The sequence below is a fragment of the Syngnathus acus genome, chromosome 24, assembly GCF_901709675.1.
Source record: "Syngnathus acus chromosome 24, fSynAcu1.2, whole genome shotgun sequence".
Lineage (NCBI taxonomy): Eukaryota > Metazoa > Chordata > Actinopteri > Syngnathiformes > Syngnathidae > Syngnathus > Syngnathus acus.
Window position 1 is genome coordinate 551,696 of NC_051108.1, and position 19,116 is coordinate 570,811.

At 54.2% G+C, this 19,116-nt stretch overlaps 2 protein-coding genes across 5 annotated transcripts; one reads left to right on the plus strand and one right to left on the minus strand.

The window, feature by feature from the left end:
• The first annotated feature begins 1,393 nt into the window (after nt 1-1,393).
• LOC119118134 (trans-L-3-hydroxyproline dehydratase) lies at nt 1,394-3,666 on the plus strand. The gene is made up of 6 exons (XM_037244916.1): nt 1,394-1,468; nt 1,739-2,226; nt 2,322-2,491; nt 2,694-2,816; nt 2,911-3,048; nt 3,131-3,666. Exons 2-6 carry the CDS (start codon nt 1,746-1,748, stop codon nt 3,254-3,256), a joined length of 1,038 nt encoding a protein of 345 aa, XP_037100811.1. The 5' UTR covers nt 1,394-1,468; nt 1,739-1,745; the 3' UTR covers nt 3,257-3,666.
• On the minus strand, nt 3,405-18,859 carry LOC119118130 (disheveled-associated activator of morphogenesis 1-like). 4 transcript variants are annotated; one of them, XM_037244910.1, is made up of 26 exons: nt 18,706-18,859; nt 11,566-11,844; nt 10,946-11,035; nt 9,414-9,485; nt 9,208-9,302; nt 8,814-9,147; nt 8,639-8,749; nt 8,464-8,567; nt 8,323-8,389; nt 8,121-8,238; nt 7,894-8,032; nt 7,734-7,792; nt 7,481-7,668; nt 7,125-7,409; nt 6,946-7,053; nt 6,633-6,662; nt 6,292-6,389; nt 6,144-6,228; nt 5,960-6,066; nt 5,761-5,849; nt 5,521-5,689; nt 5,324-5,431; nt 5,157-5,217; nt 4,933-5,064; nt 4,259-4,429; nt 3,405-4,180 (listed from the first exon to the last, which is right to left on the minus strand). In XM_037244910.1, the coding sequence occupies exons 2-26, from the start codon at nt 11,764-11,766 to the stop codon at nt 3,965-3,967; spliced, it is 3,237 nt and encodes a 1,078-aa protein (XP_037100805.1). In that variant the 5' UTR covers nt 11,767-11,844; nt 18,706-18,859; the 3' UTR covers nt 3,405-3,964. The 4 variants fall into 4 exon arrangements, with proteins under 4 accessions (XP_037100805.1, XP_037100806.1, XP_037100807.1 ...); XM_037244911.1 differs by having other exon boundaries at nt 11,566-11,841; nt 18,706-18,857; XM_037244912.1 differs by lacking the exon at nt 18,706-18,859 and adding an exon at nt 14,021-14,171.
• Nucleotides 18,860-19,116: the final 257 nt, after the last annotated feature.

Sequence of the window (19,116 nt, forward strand, 5' to 3'; positions counted from 1 at the left end):
CAGAGCGCAGCTGAAATGGGCCTGACCACGTCCATTTTTCCAACAGCCAATCGGAAGGCAATTTTAAATTGACGACGCCACGCCTACTTCACATCCCACCAATCACAGGACCCCTCGTCTGCATCACCACGCCCGCCCCCTTTCCAACCAATCGGATTTCATTCTCATTGCCCCGCCCACTTCCTGAGACCTCAGCGAATCATGAAAGCAGTATTAAACAAGCGAAAGGAAAACAATAAATGAAAAATAAGAGTCACAATCTTTATGCAGAAGTGAGAGAAAACGGACAAAGTACAGCCCAAGGGCTGGTCTCGAACACTAGTCCCATCGTGTCAGAGGTAATGACGTTAACCACTCGACCAAAGACTCGTAAATACGGCAGTGACAGATGAGCAACCCATGCTCACCTCAAGACCTTCAAAAACCTGTGCCACTTTGCCCGCCTCCTACCAGTCAGTCTGACCAATCAGAGCGCAGCTAAAATTGGCCTGACCACGCCCACTTTTCTCCTAACGTGAAATGACAACAAATGTACATTCTGATCTGTCATACCTCCCTGGAGCCACTTGGAGGCAGTAAAGCGCCTCTAAACTGAATCGCCAACTGCCATAGTAGTGATGTGCATTCCAGTTCTTTTAAGTGAACTGAATCTTTAGAATCGGTTCACTCAAAATATTTGTTCAAAAGAATAGTTCACCAAATCGTTCGCCACACTTTGTTTATTCTTTTTTTTTACCTCGTGGTGTACCTATTGAAGTGTCTATCAAGTGGTACCACTATGCAATAGTGTTTACCAGCTCAGCGGCCTAGTGGTAGAGTGTCCGCCCTGAGACTGGTAGGTTGTGGGTTCAAACCCCGGCCGGGTCATACCGGAGACTATAAAAATGGTATCCATTTCTTCCCTGCTTGGCACTCAGTGTAAGGGGTTGAAATGGGGCTCCGCTGCTGCTCACGATCATTTTCATTTATAAAATCAAGATTACCCAAAGAGAAGCATAATCTCCCCGTTTTTGCACAACGGCGCATCCCTTTATGCAATCAAGTTAGCCGAAGAACTGGAATGCACATCACTACAGTTGCCCAATTGCCTCGTTCGCGAACGGGAAAATCAGGATTCGTACTGATCCGTTCTCGCGATGAACTGGAAATGCAAATCACTCACTCACTCACTCACTCCCAGATCTGTTCAGTTGGTGAGCGGGAAATGCAATTCGCGACTCGTTCGTGAACAGGAAGTGACGTCATTTTCTTCTTCGTTTTGTGTTACGACGGGGTGGCACCAGCTTCAATGCGCGTTACCGACACCTACTGGTTGAAGTCATATGAACTGCAAAAAGTGACAGGAAGTGATTCGTTCACTCTCATTCACTGAAAAATAAAATCGTTCTTTTGAACGAATCGTCTATGCCACAGTGGCAGAAACCAACGAAGAAAAAGTGGCATTGAAGAAGAACGTTTAGTCGAGCAGGTAAACGTGAATATTTGATGTTTTCACTCTTGAGTTAGTTCTCAAGACGGAGTTTAATTTGTTTGGTTTGCGATTGCATAGTTGAAAGCCAAAGTGTCACTTCGATGTGAAATGTCTTGAGGAACAACGCGTTAAAGCAAACAACAATCAGTCAAATCGGTTATTATGTGACAACAATGGCATAAACTGCACAAATCTGCGGACAAAACCAATATAACCAGGTTACCTTTGCGGACAAAATCAATATGAAATGTTAGCTTTGCTGCACAGGGCAGCGATGGATGTTCGACTTCCGCCACACGAGGGCGCCAAGCTGTCGGTGGTGGACATGCACACGGGCGGCGAGCCTCTCCGCATCATCGTGAGCGGCTACCCGGAGGTCAAAGGCCAAACGTTGCTGTCCAAGCGGCGTTACGTGCGGGAGCACCTGGACCACCTGCGGCGAGTGCTGATGCTGGAGCCTCGGGGTCACTACGACATGTACGGCGCCTTGCTGGTGGCCAGCGAGTTGCCCGACGCCCACCTGGGCGTCTTGTTCATGCACAACGAGGGCTACAGCACCATGTGCGGCCACGCCGTAGTGGCCCTGGGACGCTTTGCCGTCGATTACGGCCTGGCCAAGGAGCCGCGCTCACCCGAGACGCCCGTCAACATCCACTGCCCGTGCGGGCTGGTCAGGGCCTTCGTCGAGTACGCCGACGAAGGCAAAACGGGCGCGGTGAGGTTCCTCAGCGTGCCGGCCTTTGTCTTTGCCACCGGTATATATACCATTTCTTTTCCAAATAAGGACTTTTTTTAATGTCTATTCTAACCGACCAATTTTTAGGCAAATTAAAAAAATTGATTCTGGCAGACGTGACGGTGGCAGTGGAAGGCTTTGGCGACGTCACGGTGGACATCAGTTACGGAGGAGCCTTTTACGCCTTTGTGGATGCGCGACGCTTTGACCTGGATGTGAGGGAGTCCCGGACCAGACATCTAGTGGACGCTGCCACGGCCGTTACCAAAGCTGTCAAATCGCAGGTACGAGGTCATGGAAGGCTGGGCTGGCTGGCTGGCTGGCTGGGCTGCCTGGGGCTGGGGCTGGGGCTGGACTGGACTGGGTCCAAATGATCAATCTTGTTGATGAAGTGTGTAATGATCATGTACGCTGTCAAAATGCTTCAAAAATCTCAACAAGTGTAAAAAGACATGTTGATTAACAGCATCTTGTTCCTCCTCCCAGGTGAAGCTGCGCCACCCGGTGAGCGACGACCTGGCCTTCCTGTACGGCACCATCCTCACCGACGGCAAAGATGAGTTCTCCTCCGACGCCACCGCCAATGTCTGCGTGTTTGCCGAAGCGCAGGTCACCTACTGACAAATCAGTGCAACTTGCCTCCATTGGGACTTAACTTAAGCAAACATACTGAGGGCATGCTACTTACTTTCGCCGGTTGAAGGTGGACCGCAGCCCAACCGGATCCGGGGTGACGGCGCGAGTGGCCCTCCAGTACCACAAAGGTCAGATCCGGTTGAACCAGTCAAGGACGTTCCAGAGCGGCGCCACGGGATCGCAGTTCACCGGCAAAGCCGTGGAGGTACCTGCCTAACCGACCGACCGACTGGCCGGCCGGCCGCCGTGGTGGACGTTTGCTGAGCCCGTGTCTTCAACTTGTGCAGGAGACCACGTGCGGCGACTTCAAGGCGGTGGTGGTGGAGGTGGCCGGCAGAGCTTTTTACACGGGAGCGTCTTGTTTTGTGCAGGAGGCGGCGGATCAGCTGAACGGTGGCTTTCTGCTCAAGTGAGCTAGCCTGGCTTGCCACACGTCGCATTGGTTCAAATACAGCCGTGACGTAGCGGCGCATGTTGACCTTCTGACCCGCAAGATGGAGCTCTAACTCCATCGAGTGTCTCGTATGTTTTCTATTCAATGAATAAAAGCACAAAGATTGGTTGTTTCGGTATATTTTTAATGGCATTTTAGCATTGGAACTACAGCTTGATATGTGCAAGTGGAACAAGCACGTCACCTTTTTAACCTTGCGTGTTTTTTTTAAACACATATACCGTATGTCATCGAGGACATACACAAGTGTCCACGCTCAAAATTGCTTGGACATTTTAGGCCCAGGCCTGGAAAAGTACCGACTTGACGTGAAAATTATAAACAGTTAAGGCCAGCTCTTAAACAGTGATCTGATGTTACTTATAGAAATGCTGCACACGTGTCAAAAAAAAAAAAAAAAAGCTGCTTCTCAGCGACCTTTGCTTGCGGTTAAAGCTCTGACGAGGGGAAAAAAGTTCAACTTGAGTTTCCACTCACCAACTTTGTACAAAATGGCCTCGCGTTTGGAGTCTTTAAGAGGATCTTCAACCTGTTTGGAGGAAGGGTTCATACGTAGCAAAAAAAAAACCCAACTTGACGGATCCTGTCAAAAGGCGTCTTCGTTAGTTAGTCATGAAATCAAAACAAAAGCGAGGGAAAACCTGGAAGGTGTGCGGAGAACAACCTCCTACATGTTGAGCTTTGTGACGGGTCGTTCGCGCCCGCCGTCCGAGTTCTGGCTGTTGATGCGCTTGCGGTTGCGCTTCATCTTGGACAAGTCCTTGTCGAAGACCTCGCCCGAGCGCAGCGCCGACACCAGGTCGTCAAACTCTCCGCCGCCGTCGTCCTCGCCGTTGGCCTTAGCCTTGCGCGCCTTGCGCTCCTTCTCCCGCTGCTCTTTGAGCTGCACGGCAACCCGACGTCAGCAAAGCCAAACGCGGAAGCGCGGTGGCTCGACAGGGCGTGCGCGGGCGGTCGTTACCTGAGCCTCCATTTTAGCCCTACGCTCCTCTTCCTCCTTGCGCCGCCGCATGTTGTCATTCTCCTGCTGCGCCTCGCCGAACGACTGCAAGAACTGGTCGAAGATGCCGAAGAACTCGTCGGGCTGCATCTTGCCGGCGTCCTCGCCAAAGTGCTTTACGGCCTTCGCAAACTGCGGGAGGAAGTGGGAGAAGGGCCCCTCGGCGATTAGTGGCCGCTTTACGGAAGACTCGTTAGGGAGCCGGTTCTTTGAAATGAGAACGCTTTGAAAGCCACGCCGGCTCACAGCTTGACCGGCGGCTGATTACAGCCCAGACCAGAGTCCAAACGGAGGCGACTACTTTTCACAGCAGGTTAACAAGAAGGCAGGACGTGCCGTGCCGAGCCGAGGGAGCAGGTTTTGCTGGAACTGTGCAACGTTTGAGTCGGAAAGCTTTCCCCATGTAAACGCTTGTCACCCCACAACAGCAAGCATGAGCAGAAACAGGAAAAAAAAATGCCAATAAAGCGGCGTCAGCCCAACAACATGCTCAGGTTTCCTCTTGTAAAAGCCTAATGGAGGCCCGACCGACTCTTGTTAAAATTGCTCTTTGGTGTTTGCGATGCAGCTGTGGCGTCAACGCGCTCGCTCGCCCGCCCGCTCTCTCCCCGCACGGTAATTCCCGTCAGCCTTACCAAGTCTTTGGCCTCCGTCAGCGAGTCCTCCACATCCGAGAAGCTGAAGCTGGCCACGGTGATGAACTGGCTGACCACAGACACAAACTTGTCACCTGGCTCCTGCGCTCGCTTCTTCTGGTAGTCCAGCTCCTGGCGTGCGGAGGGAACAAAAAACCAGACCAAGCTTTAGTCAGGCGCCCGACAAAGAGTGACCGAGACCGAAACATTTGTGGGCCACGTACGCTCTCCACGCTCTTCAGGCCGCCGCGCAAGTTGCCCACGTCTTTCTCCAGCTCGGTCATGCTGCAAGCAAAAGCAAGCATTCGGTGAGCGTCACGTCACGTCACGTCACGTCACGCCACGTCACGTCACGCCACGCCGCTTGTCGGCCACAGAAAAGTCCACCTACTTGACTTTGGCTGCTTCGGGGACACTCGGCAGGTCACCGTGAAACTTGAGCACTTTGGGGTATTTCTTCTCCAGGATGGTGATCAGGTAGTGCAAAAGATTGATGTTCCTGGCAAGAGGGAAGCGAGCGGCGGGCGGGCGGGCGGTAAGTAAGCGCACGACGGGACGTGGCGGTCACTGGCTGGCGCCGCCTCTCACTTGTCGATGCTGGATTTGGTGTCGGCGATCTTGTTGAGCGAGGACACCTTAAAGCCGTAAGCGTTGCCCCGCTGGCCCTTGTTCATGTAGTTGCCGAAGGCCAGCACCACCTCCAGCAGCTGCTTCAGGTTTCTGCTGTGCAGGACCTCTTTGGAAGCCTTCGTCAGAGCTGCGGAAGACGACGCAAACAACGGCGGCTTTCAAAGCCAGAAGCCAGAAGCCGCTCGCTCGCTCGCTCACCTTCAACTTTGGGCTTGATCTCCGCTATCCGCTCGGTAAACTTCTTTTTGAAGTACAAAGACTGCAGTCTCTGCTGGTAGTGGTTTATTCTGGACGGGCGGGATTAAAACAGGCTTGAGTGGGGAAAAGTTGGGAGAAGCGACAAAGCGGGCGGGGCTGGCTCCTTTTGTTTTTGTCCCTTGCAAGCGACCAAACGCACCTGCTCATCTCGTAGAGGAAGCGGTCGGGTTTGGCCATGCGGTCCAGCTCGTGCTTGTGCTCCTCCAGGAGGTCCACGTCGCTCTTCTCCGGCACAAATTTCAGCAGCTGAAAGGCCACAAAGGGGTCAAGGTCCAGTTGTCTGCATTCCATTCCAGCAGATGAAATAAGGTCCGTTGCGGCACCTGCTCCAGCATGTCTTTGGGAAGGTCCTCCTGCTCGTCCATGGTGAGGATGGCCCTCTTGATTTCCTCATTGGACAGCTTGAGCCTGCAGCACAAGACACATTAGCGGCAAGTCGAGCGTCGCGCGAGCGAGCGACTGCGGCGCTACCTGGACAGGAGGATGTTGCAGTTTTGCGCTCGCCGGCCGTCAATCACCGACAGCTCCCTCACCTTTTTGGAGCCCAGCGCGTCGTCCTCGGCCTCTTTCTGCGAGGCAAACGTGCCCTTTTAGTGACTGGCTGTCTGTCGCTCGCTCACACACGCAAACACGCTGTCCACGCAACAGCAAAAATAAACGTCGCACAGGAAAGGTCAAGACAGCGCGACAGACAGTACGGACACGTCTTGCCGATATGGCGCGCGGCAAACATCGGAGCAGAGCGTGAGGTGGACATAAGAAATCGGCAAGGGCCTAAAAAGAGCAGCAACTCTGCTCACTCACTCACTCACCTGTTTGCTGTTATTGATGGTAAAGAAGTCCTAAAGGGCAGCCGGGAAGCAGGGGGAGACGCAGAAGCGGTCGTTAGAATGAGTCAGGCAAGTTACGTGATGGCAGCCCGCCCAGCCGGCCGGCCGGCCGCAACACGCATGCACACACGCAAGGCAAAAGAGCAAAAGCCAATCATATTCTTGTTTTGGCCAAAAGACGTGAACGGGCTCGGATCCCAAAATTCTCCTCGGTTCTGTGCGCACGCGTTCTTCCTGTGGAGCCAAACTTTTCAGCTCATTTCCAGTCCCCCGAAATACAGGGCCCGAACCATACCTGCTGTCTCTGATAGGCCGAAAAGGTCTTCTCGATGTCCTCCAGATCCAGAATTTTGAAAACCCTGGCGTCGTCCACATCCATCCAAACGGTGCCTTCCAGTTTGTTCTGAGCGACAGACGAGAGAGACACGTCGTGGTGGTGGTCGTCGGAGCGCAAAAGTGGCCGACGTTCCTCACCTCGGCCAACTTGGACCAGTTGAAGGATTTGAGCGGGTTGCACGGCTGCGGGATGTTCTTCTTCTTCTGCATCGAGGGTCCCAGCGGGGCCCCGGGCGGCAGGGGGATGCCTGCCCCGGGCGGGCGACCCGGCCCTGGCGGGGGGCCGCCCGGCGGGGGAGGAGGGGGTGGCGGCGGAACCATGGCGCCGCCCGGAGGCGGCGGGCGCAGGCCGGAGAAGGACGGCACGGGCGGGGGTGGCGCCGGGCCCCCGGGGGCGCCGCCTGGAACCACGGTGACTTGTCTCTGCAGGGAGGAAATGTGCGTCGGATTAAAGGCGCCAGCGCACACGTTGAGGAAGCGGGCTCGGGACGTACGGCGCTGAGCTCGTGCAGGCGCGCGCTGAGCTCGGCCACTTGCTGCTTGACGTTCCTGTGCTCGCCGCTCTCCTTCTCCAGCTTCTCCTTCATCTTGTTGAGCGTCTGCATCATGTCCTCCTTCTCCTGCGTCTTGGCGTCGCATTCGCGCTCCTTCTTCTCCAACTTCTGCTGCAGCTCGTGGTGCTCTGGACGGGGCAAAAGCGGGCCGTGAGCGCGGCGGCCGCAGACGGCCGGCGCCGGCCGCGCTCACCTTTGCGCATCTTTTCCGCTTGCTCCTTCCACTGCTTCACCTCGTTCTCGTTGACCAACCTGAACCAGACCGCATCGTTTTAGCGACACGTCATCACAAAAAAAAAGTCGATTTTCCGATGAGGTCATAGTGGGCCACTTGCGGTTGAGGCTGGACTCACATGCGCACGACATTTTTCACATTGAAATTCTCCAGTGGCGTGACGTCGGGATCGTGGCCCTTGTCGTTCTGCAGCACCATCTGCTGGACGATGCGATCCAGTAGCAGCCAGTACTGCACCGTGTTGCCGCTCCTCTTGTCTGCGCACACGAGGAGGCTTGTTGTTGTTGTTGTTGTTGTTGTTGTTTTGACAACCAAATGAGCTCCGACTGTGCGGCGAGCCCTCACGTGGCATGAGGAGGCAGTGATGGAGGACGGACATAAAGTGCGGGAATGCGTCGGTGTGGTTCATCTTCTTGCGGATGAGCTCAAACACTTGGGTGGCACTTTTGGTGTCGATGTGTACCTGCGAGCGGACGACAAACAGACGAGTGGCTAAATGGCTAATTGTTGGCCGACGAAGGCCGTCCGTCTCGCCCCGTCTGCTCACCGACTCAAAACGCTTCGACAGAGCCAGCTCGTCGTCGTTCCGCAGCATCTCAAAGTAGTCCAGATGCCTGCGAGGAGATGTAAACCGCCCCGATGTTTTCATTTCCCTTCTTGCGTGAAACATTCACAAGCAATTTCTCACCTGTCTAAGGTGGAGTTCTCATGAGAACGCAGCTTATCGATCACCGGTTGGATCCCCAGCATCAGAAACTCGTATCGCAGGTGGATGCGGAACTCCAGGCTTGTCTGGAAGAATAAAAGTTTGGACTCGGCGCACGCAGGCAGGCAGGCAGGCAGCCAGGCACGCACGCACTTACCTCTCCCGCGCCTTGACTCAGTACAGCATTTATGAAGGACATGATGGCCGTTTTCAGGTTGACCTCATCTCTGTAGCGCCCCGTGCTGCGGTCCAGGTCATTGATCAGCGTCTGGGGGCAAAGGTCACGTCAGGGGTGGAACACAATGTTTCTGGGCAAAGCGGTTTGCGGGCACCTGAAAGCGCGTCCTCTCGCAGGCAAAGCGCTGGTAGTGCAGCATGGCCTCCAGGATCTTCCTGTGGCCGCCGGGCACCAGGCAGACGGCGCCCATGATCTCCAGCACGGCCACCTTGGTCTTGACGTTGTCGGTGGCCAGGCTCTGGGCGATGATGTTGATGCTCTGGGCGTGCGAGAGCACGTGGGCACGACCCTGAGAATTGTTCATCAGCCCCTTGATGCAGCCGATCAGCGAGGTGTGGATCTGCGACTCGGTGGTCTCGTAGTCCATGCTCTTCAGGAAGTTGAGGATGCACGTCAGGCCGTCCAGGTCGATGAAGCGCGTCACAAACCTTTCCGCGTATTCACAGTTAGCTCTCAACACACCAACGCGAGCGCCGAGGTGGCGTCACCTCATAGGTTGAGTCCTGAGGGCGGTCTTCAAGCTCTCCACGGTTTTGTTCCTCTCCTCCCCGTCTTCCTTCTCCAGGGCCAGGAGCGTCTTGCGCTGTGCCACAAACATCATTTGATGACATCACTCAAGATGCTTTTTGAAGAATAATATCACAACAAGGAAGGAAAGAAGCCCAAGCAGTCACAATTTTGTGGGGGGACTTACAGCTGCCATGGAATTGAGCTGATCGATGTAATATTCTGGCCAACTGGTTGCACTCTTGTTCTCCTCTTGTTCCTAGAAAACACAATCGACAATTTGTAACGAAGCCACGACAGTCCGGTGGGAACCGCGTTTCAGTCGGCCGGCCCGGCCCGGTTCCTTTGGAGGAGTTCCACAGCTGGAAGCGCAGCTGCCTGAGGAAAGCGGCCAAAGATTAGCGCAGGCTATTCAAACTGTGGATTGAGGACACGGCTCGGCTTCCTGCTGATTTTTAATCCCTCGGCGGGCGCGTTTGGAAAATGCCGTCCGAGTCCGCTCCGTGAAGGCAACTCGGCGCTCTGGCAACTCGGCGCTCTGGCACGTTAAAAGACCCCCCCCCACTTCACGCCTATTAAACGCACGGCAAGCTGCGAGCCGGGCACACTAATTGGGCGGTAGTTCATAAAGCTTTTTCTTGGCACGGTCGTCCAGCAGGAAGTGACAGACAGCCAGGGGGGGGTGTCGGGAGCCGCCCCAGCCACCCAGCCACCGGCCAACTTGCCAAGTGCAGCTTGGAGAGTTCATTAATGGAGCAGCTGAAGGCTCCAGAACACTTGCTTTTTTTTTTTCTCTCTCTCTCTCTCATGTTTCATTGGAGAGGTCAGACGGTAACAACTCAGGCGTATTTCTGCACTTAGCAAAGGAAGTAGGGAGTGTATTTGGGCATAATTCACTTTTTCCGACTGTTGTGTGACTCGACATGGAACACCTGAGCGGTACCGCCACAGAAAACCAAACGCTGGTGTTTGATGGCCTTTCCTGTTTGCTCCCAACGGCCGGCCGGCCGGCCGTTCCTCGCCACGCACGGCGACTTCCCCTTCGGCCTCGAAGCTGACTCAGCGTAATCGACGCGTGTGTCACCGGCAGCAAACGTAGCACAAACTCCTGCGGTGAGTTTGATTTCCCAACGTGTCAAGCGGGCGGAGCTATTTTGGGCTGCAGATACGAGGCCGCTTATCTGGGACGCGTGAGAAACGGCGGAATACTTTTTTTCCCTTTTTTCTTCTCACGAGCCAGCCGATGGTTGAGATCACACGGCGGTAGACAACAAAGAGCGCACACGAAAGGCTTCACGGTGAGTTCAAATGAAATCAAAATGAGGGTAAAGTCAAAACATGATTACTGACGGGTGATTTTGTGTCAAGGCTCCCACCGCCTGACATTCTCCACGAGCACAGAAAAGTGCCGGCGACCTTTTGGGAGGAGCTCAGCGAAGCCTGAGAAAATAACCCCGATGAGGTCGCGCCGATGTCGGCGTCATCTAATTGAAAACAGGTCGAGCATTTGACGGAAGGTAGGGAAAATACACGACGGGCCGACTGCTGTTTTGACAGCTTGAAGCAAGGGCTCACGCTCGGATTTAAGGCCCCATTGATGCTTTTATCACCAAAGGAGTTCAGATGAATATTTGGAATTGACACAAATGATGTTGAATGATTCAGCGCCGTGCTTGACGCACATCCCGTTTCCTTATGGAAATGATTTTTTTTTTTTACCTTCTTTTTGCTGCAGTATATCTGCCACTTTTTCTCAGCGGGCAGGGCAAACATGGCTTCCCTGTGCTTCTCGGTGAGGTCCAGCTCGTCCTGCGCAATGGGAGAAAGAAACAAAACCAGATCATTACAAAAGTTGACATCTGGAGGCAACATGCGTGCGTCCGTCCGTCCCCGAGCCACACGAGGCTTTGCAAAACGCACGCCTTCCATCACGAGGCTCGCGTGTGGTCACGAGGGCAAAAAAAAGCACGTGGCCGTTTCCTTTTGGGCAAACACGGCGACTGGGAAACCTCTCCCGTCGTCACGCTCAATTATGCGCTCACAAAGGGCAGCGGACAAAAACAAGCAATTAGACGGCGGAGCGCTTGGAACATGAAGAGCCGCTGAATGAGGCCCATTGATGTGCAAAAAATGTCATGCTTACAGAAAGTGGAGTGGAAAGGGGTGGGGGGGGCAGCCAAATTGGAAGAATGGCACCGTGGCCTTGTTACTCACAAGATGAGCTAAACTAGCAAGAAGCGGCTGTTCCGGAGTTGGAACGCTGCCAAACACAATGAACTCGAAAGGACTCGTTTCCACAAGCTACAAAATGAGAAGACAGACTTGATACGCTCGCTCACCACCAACTCAGAGAAGATCCCGTCCAGCTCGTCATAGCCCGGCATGGGCAGCACCGGCTCCATGGCCTGCGGGGCAAAGTCTTCGCGCAGCCTGTAGGTGATCTCGGGGTGCTCGCTGTTGTTGAAGCAGCAGAAGAAGAAGGAGGAGAGGCCGCCGGCGCCGCGGTTGCCGCCGCCGCTGCCTCGCTTCCGGGGAGCCATGGCGCTCCCTGGCGGGCCGGGCTCCTTCCGGGGGTCACGGCCTCCGGCACCTCACGGTTGGGCCTCCGTCAGAGCCTTCTGAAAAAGACACGGCGGCCGTCCTGAGCATTGACTCATTTCTTTCCTTTCCGTTCAACTGTGCCGCTCCCTTTTTTGTCATTACACGGGTTCCACTGTTTTGGCCCGGAGAACAAAAAGAGGTCCCGTGAAGCCTCTCGGAGCGATGAGTAAGCTCGTGCGGCCGCCTCAATCGTCGCCATTGTCTCGGGAGGCGGACTTTCCCTGCCCGAGGCCCGAGGGAGGCTTGGCTTGGCTTGGCTTGTGAGCAACCGTCTTGGCTCCGTCTCGCAGGGATGAGCAGCAACGCCGCCGCCGCACAAGTCGGCAGCAATCTGTCTGACGAGCGGTTGCGTAGCGAGAGCACGGTGCTGCTAAAAACGGGCCGCACATGGAAGCGCGGCCAAGCGCTTCTTTGTTTTGACACATCCTTGACGAACGGGGGACTCGGCGGGCGGCAGCTGCGCCGCTTCTCGCTCGCTCGCTCGCCGCCACCATTTCTCTGACCATATTTGTCCACAAAGCTGCCCATCTTTTCCATTAGCTAAAGCCGGCAGTAAACTTTGTGTTAACTCTGGAGAGCGAGAGACGGGGGAGACGTGTGCGGCGAGGTTCTACAGAGAAAGAAAGGGCACCAGCCGGCGGATGTTGCGAGCGGCAAACACGGGCCCCAAAGGCGTCTGCTACACGGGAGCTTTAATCTTCTTTTCCGATTTGGGATTTGGGATGGATCAGACTGGACGCGATTTGCCCATCATCTCGCCGCGTAGGTGCTAATGCCATTCCAACCTACATATTTGCAACAAACGGAATGGCGAGATGCTCAAAGGTTAGCAGGATCGAGGGCACCATTTTCAACACGAGAAGCTTTGTGGAAAAAGGGGAATGTTCAGAATGGATCTCGGAGGCAGGCGGTGACCTCCCTTTCATCCAAGCACTTGGGGAAAGGTGCCCCAGCTGCAGGTATCCCATTCCTGCTTTGGAGATCAGTTAATACTTGGATACAGATTGGAAAATAAGTGGGCCACGACAGAAATGCCGACTGGCAGGTTAAGAGGAGATTAATATCAGCGCCTGGCGGAGGGCCAAAGTCGTACGTAAGACGCGTCTGCGGGGGTCCGGGCCAGCTGGGCTCTCCGATGCTGCCACCTTTTGAAATCATTTTTGTGCATCAGCGGGGGCATTCCACAACCTTCTGAGTAAGGCGTTAAGTGGCCGAGTAACTGGAGACGGCCATACGTTTTGCACGGGAATATCACGGTGTCGTTTTTCGGACGCGCCTGCATTTTCGTCATTGTTCCGTTTCCCCTAGGGCGCTGCTGCAACTATCGTACTAGCCCTTGACAATATTTGCCGCCATCTGACACGTTGGTGTTATTTGGGAACGGGGAGCCGTGTGTCTTGAGCAAACACACAAAAGTGACCCTTGGCTTGAGTTAAAAGGAAACTAAACCTCTTGCCAACAAAGAGCACTATGACCATCCATTAGTCTCCACGATACGCCATCTAAGCACCGCTACGGATGGAGCGCGTCCATCCACTTGGTCGTCCTCAGGTGAGTTGGAGTCGACCCCATTGCGCAGTTTCTTTGACAAAAAATAGAAAGCAGATTACATTGTTGGAACGGTAATCTCTCTTCCACAGCCCCCCTTTCAGTTGCTATGGCAACCAGAGCAGTTGCCGGTCGACCGGCGCACGCTGTGGTGGGTGTTTTCTTTTTCGGTAAGCCACCCGTGGCCCTCGCGTCCAATGGGATATGTAGGTGGACCAATGTTAAAAAAAGAAGGAGTGCGGCGGCGTTCGTGCCACCATGCTGAGCAAGTGCAACCTGAGAAGCATCTGGAGAGCTCCCTTTGCTCAAGGTGACTTTTCTTTTCATCCATTCGTCAAGGCACGTTTGCAGCGACCGCCGCGCACCAACCTTGTCATTACGGGGCATTCCCGTCGTTCGGCGCCTGCTGTCATCCGCCCCCCCTGGACCTTTCTACGGCAACACGGTTCTCCGCTAATTTGGCCGACATGATACACCATCTCCCTCCCGCCTCCCTGGTTTAGATTGGAGACGGACTGGTGATAAAAGGTGCCTTGACCACGGCCGTCCCGGGCAGCCCCAGGCGCATTCCAGGCGGCAGATAGCGCCGAGCCAGCCGCCGGCAGCCCCCTGTGAGCGCTGGCTCGCTCGTTCAAGCGGTCTTACCCTATCCGGGTCTTTTTTTTAAAATCCCCCCATCTGCGAGGAGTTTAACCCATGCAGGCGGAGGGTTCTGCTGCAGCTTCCATCCCGGAGGTATTCCAGAATCTGCCGACGGGTGAAACTCAAGTGAGAAAAAAAAAAAAAAAAAGGGAGACGAGCTGGCCAGCGAAAACTTGTGCCTGCCGTGGAGAGATCCCCTCCCCTCGCTCGTCTCGTTCTTCTGCAGAATGCAGCGTGGGGGGGCGGGATACGGGCACAGATGTTAGCGGCTCTGGGCCACGCCCATTTTCATCACTCCCTCATTCTAATAGGATGCGGTTTGTGGGAGGATGGCAGCCATCTGGGATCCTCCCCCACCCCTCCCCTCCCCCTCGTAGTCAGTCTCCACCCTGGCCTGTGGACAACTTGTTTAAGGGTTTGTTTGGAGAGCAGCACGAGGAGAAACAAAGGCTGGGTGTGAACTGAGGCAGGAGTGTGTCGGCAACTACAACCAAAGCGCAGCTGCACATTGAATATCAGATTCGCCGGCCGGCCGGCCGGGCAGTCAGGCAGGCAGGGAATGGAAAATGTTGGAAGAATCGTGACAGAGTTACTTTGACAAGCACGACACGGGAGACTTTGCTGCCGTGTTTTTGTGCACAACACGTCGCACGTGTTGACAAAACAAGTTGGCAGGTGGCAAGCCAGCATGCAAATCGGTGCGGCGGCGGACTGGAGGTGACCCTGAAAACGCCGCCGTGTGGACGGCAGATTGCAATCTGATCTAAAACATCTCGACCCCGGCGACTTTTTGAGACTAACTCGGCCCGATTGCGAGCGACGGTTGAGGAATGCGTGATACATTTTGACTGCTGGCGCGGTGGAGGCCAGCCGGGCGACCGGAAAGCAAAGAACGCGATTCAGGGCGGGACCTGTTTCTTCTAAATCCCACCGATGCGGCAGGAGACCCCAACCGGCACAAATTAAACGGCTTCTATCGGTTCCCGCCCTCGGCCTGGCTTGTAATTACCCCCTGGAGCAGTATTTCACCGCTGCCGACATCCCATAATATGAGCAATCATGAAAAGGGAGCTAAGTTGGGCAAAACCACAAGTTTGGATCGCCGTATATGGTCAATAAACGAAGTGACGTAAATCACCGGCGTGACCATCTTGATAACGGGGTACGGCTACTCTATTTTTGGGACAGTTTCGCGAACACGCGATTGAATAAATGAACTTTTATGAGCAATTTGAAAGGCGTTTTGTGTCAACATTGACAGAGTTACTGTGCGCTCGCAACTTGAAGGCTCCACAAGGGCAACAAGAGTCCCGTCAAAGTGTTTGCACTCCTGCTCATTTGCGGCAGCATTTGCGGCAGCGACGACACGCCAAAGGGCCTCAGCGGCGGCGAGCGGCCTCGTAACAGATTGACAGAGTTGGCGGGTCGAAAGGCCGAGGATTAACTTGTCGATCCTGACAGAAGTAGGCCGAGTGCACCGAGTGCGCGGGGAAACGAGCCGCTCCACGTTCAGCAAAGTGGACAGACAGGCAAGGAAGACAACCCGTAGAGCCCTGAGAACAAGGCTCGTGGGACGTGTCACGAGCTGGACCTGAGCGGCGGGCGCGGGCGGGCGGATGTTTGGCTATGTTAACAAGAAAACCGGATCGACTTGACTGTCTGCGTGCCCTGCGGCGTCCGTGGCACGTAACAAGCGTCAGATCACTTAAGTTGTGGACGGCAAAAGGAGGGAGGACAACGTAGCCTCAACAAAATTCCCCGCCAGGAGCAAACTTGCCCCAACTTGAGCTAGATAGGGTGGCGCGGCGGCGGCACGTCGGGAGCAGCGCGCCGCACGCCGCTCTTCTTTCTGGCACGGCTACCCGCCTGGCGCTTTCCGCTCCTGTTACGCACGCTTGGCTTTTGCGACGGGCCGAGACGCCGCTCGGCACCCCGTCCTAACCCTTTCAAGGAGCTGGCGCGCCTCAATTGCTCTTGTTAGGCAGCTGCCATGACTTTGGCACTGACTTGCAATTAGTCACAGCGCCGTGACCTGAACATGGAAAATGACGTTTGCTACATTTTGGAGCGTCATGCTTCTTGTGGGAGCAGGCTCTTTTTTCTCTTTCTTTCAAACCGAGACACGTTGCCTGTTATTACGGTACATGTAGCGGCCTGCAGGCAACATTTGCATGAGATGAGCGTCTGGCATGAGACCAACGCGGCGGCGTGAAACAGGGAGCCGGAGATGCGCAGACGCTTGCTAATTTCAGGTGTGTCAGGAGCGGACGATTAGCACCAGAGCAGGCATGCGAGTGTTGAAACATGAATCCCGCGTGGCCCGTAAAAGCCTCCTCCCATCCTCCGACTCAGATGCTGCCTTTGTTCAAGCCACAGCGTGATCTTTTAAGGCTCCTTCGTCTCTTGCTTTTACTGCGGGGCAACGGCGCCCGCGGACACGTACAACAGTCTCACTTCGTAAAAGCGTTTGTAGCAGAAGGGAAAAAAAAACCTGAACTCGGCCGCGGTGAATCCAGATGGGCCTGAAACAAATTTGTCGGGTCACCCAGTTCTCGTTCTAGTTACAGAGCGGCGAGGGCTGCAGACGAAAAGACTCCAAAGAGCTGCAAGTGATGCTTTTTATAGGGTCTCCAGTTTTACTTCTTACAACGCATGTTGTGTTTATTTTTTTGTGTTGTTTACTTGTTTGTATATTGTGTACTATGTCTTGTCACCGTGGGATAGTGGGAACGTTATTTCGATTTCTCTTGGCATGTGAAGAAATTGACAATAAAGCAGACTTTGACTTTGACTTTCCTGCTGTCAAAATATGACAGACTATTCAACTTCCTAAACTAGCTAGCGGCTCGGCTGGAAAAGACTTCTAACGACGGACGTTCGCGCGTTAACATTTGCAACAATGAGGTCTCCGGCTCGGCACCAATGTGCAGAATGTCAACTCGGCAGTCGGGCGTGACCAACAACGATCGCCGAAGGGCCCAGCTGTTCCAACAACAGGGACAAGTGCAAAGCCGGAGGGCCGGATTGGGGGCAGGGTGTGGCACGGAGGGGCTGGGGGCCTAGGGTGACGGAAGGGTGGGGGAGCAGTGTGGGAGGAGGGGGGTCGCCCCATGGTGACAGACGCTGTCCGGACAGAGGAGGGATGCCAAATGAAGCCATTGTCCGGCCCAAATGAAGCACAAAAGAGGCGAAAACAGGCCGATTGTTGCCGTGGAAGGACCTCGGCATCCATCAGGCACCAAGACGGGACCGTGACAAGGCCGAGAACAGGAGCTCATCGGATCCCCCCCGAATGCAGGCCAACCGTGAAGGACAGGCACCCCCCCTTCTACTCTTTGTAATTGGAACGCTCTCAGTCCATTAACCCGCTTCGTCCATTTAGGAGCACTGACGAGCAGGAACAGGTACAAAACGCTAAGTTCTCCCAAAGCGCTGCCGAGGAATTGCTGATCTGGGCGTTTTGTATGACTGTTTTACAGCGGGTGGCTCGTCATTGTCTTTTTATGACCTCGCTGAGTTTTCATCGGGAGGACGCAGCTGGAGTTGACGGTCAAGGCAAACACGCAAATGTCTGTGGCCAAAACACGAGCAGAGGCCTTTGGCTGCGTTTACACTGAAAACATTGACGTCCGCACAGCACTCCACCGTAGTGAGCCGAGTAAGTAGAGCAGCTAGCTAGGTAGGAGGGAGCAAGGATTCCCTGACAAGGCGGCGGTGGCAGCGGCCCACTACAAGCATGTACAGGCCCTGGCCTCCCTCCATGCAGCACAAAACGTTGAGAACATTTGAATGCTGAGGAATGCCAGCGCTCGCTGAGAACCGCCTGCCTGCCTGACTGGCTGGCTGGCTGGCTGGCTGACTGATTGTGGAGAAACCCACCCCGCCTGATGCAATTGGATTCATCACACAAATATCAGTTTTACCATCTTTGTTTTCATATTCATCCCGTTTGCCGTGACTTTGTTTTAATCAACTTTCAGGGAAAACTCCGACTGGTGCTACTTTAGCTGAAACAACATCTGGTTGTTGGTGACGGTTTTAGTAAACATTCAAAATATGATCTTTTTAGCTTGAAAAGAGTTTTGTTGCTACTTCTTTGAAGTATTCTGGAAAATATCAGAGTACCGATAGTCCGGGTGGTGCAGAGCCCAGTTCATCGCCAAATCTTGGGCACAGTGCCGCCTGCACATTAGCTTCCATTGTTTGCAAGAACAACAGGTGCATACTATTGAATTCAACATGCATAAATTCTTAACCATTGATACGTAGGGGGTGGATGACGTCAAAATGCATCAGTTGCATGCTCTTGACAGTAGCAGCGCTCTTTTACTGTATCAAAAGTCACATGAGGATACTTGCTGCCAGGAAGTAGACGGTGACACCTTGATTTGGAAGCAGCTAGAGTTCAACATTTGAAGCTTCGGCTGGGATGTCCCAAAGTCAGACAAGCAATTGAACAACAAAAACACTCCTTTGTTTGGACAAACATCCAAAGCAAAGCGCATGATAAGAAGCTCGGTGCTAGGTGCGGCAGTCACCAGACAAGACAAGACAAGCTGGGCGGCCGGCCGGCCGGCACTGACCGCCGGCTACGGACGTCACCGCCGAGCGAGGAGGGAGCGAAAGCCTCCACTAATACCGACTTACAACCGTCGATAAAAGAAAAGAATGCAAAAAGCTTCTCTTACCGCGTCCTGTTGAACATTCTCCTCGCCGGGCGGGTCGGAAAAGTACGACGGACACAGTTGGAGGGACCCAGCGAGCGAGTGAGCGAGGGAGTGAGGGAGGGAGGCTCCGAGAGTGACGGCGAGTTGGCTTTAACTGACTGGCCGCTTGCCTGCCTGCCTGCCTGCTTGCTTGCTTGATGAGTCTCGCGTGATGTCATCGATGCGCTCCACCCTTCGTTGCGCATGCGCCAACCTGGATCACAAGGAGAACGCAAACAGTTCATTCAACGGTCACCTCATTAGGGACGCCCGCATTCCCACAATCGCTTTGTTAGTCTATTTATTTTGGTTTTAGCGACGTTGTTAATACGTAAAAATACAAATCAATATTTATTTAGAGTTTTTTTTTATTTGTAACTCAACTATGGTAAA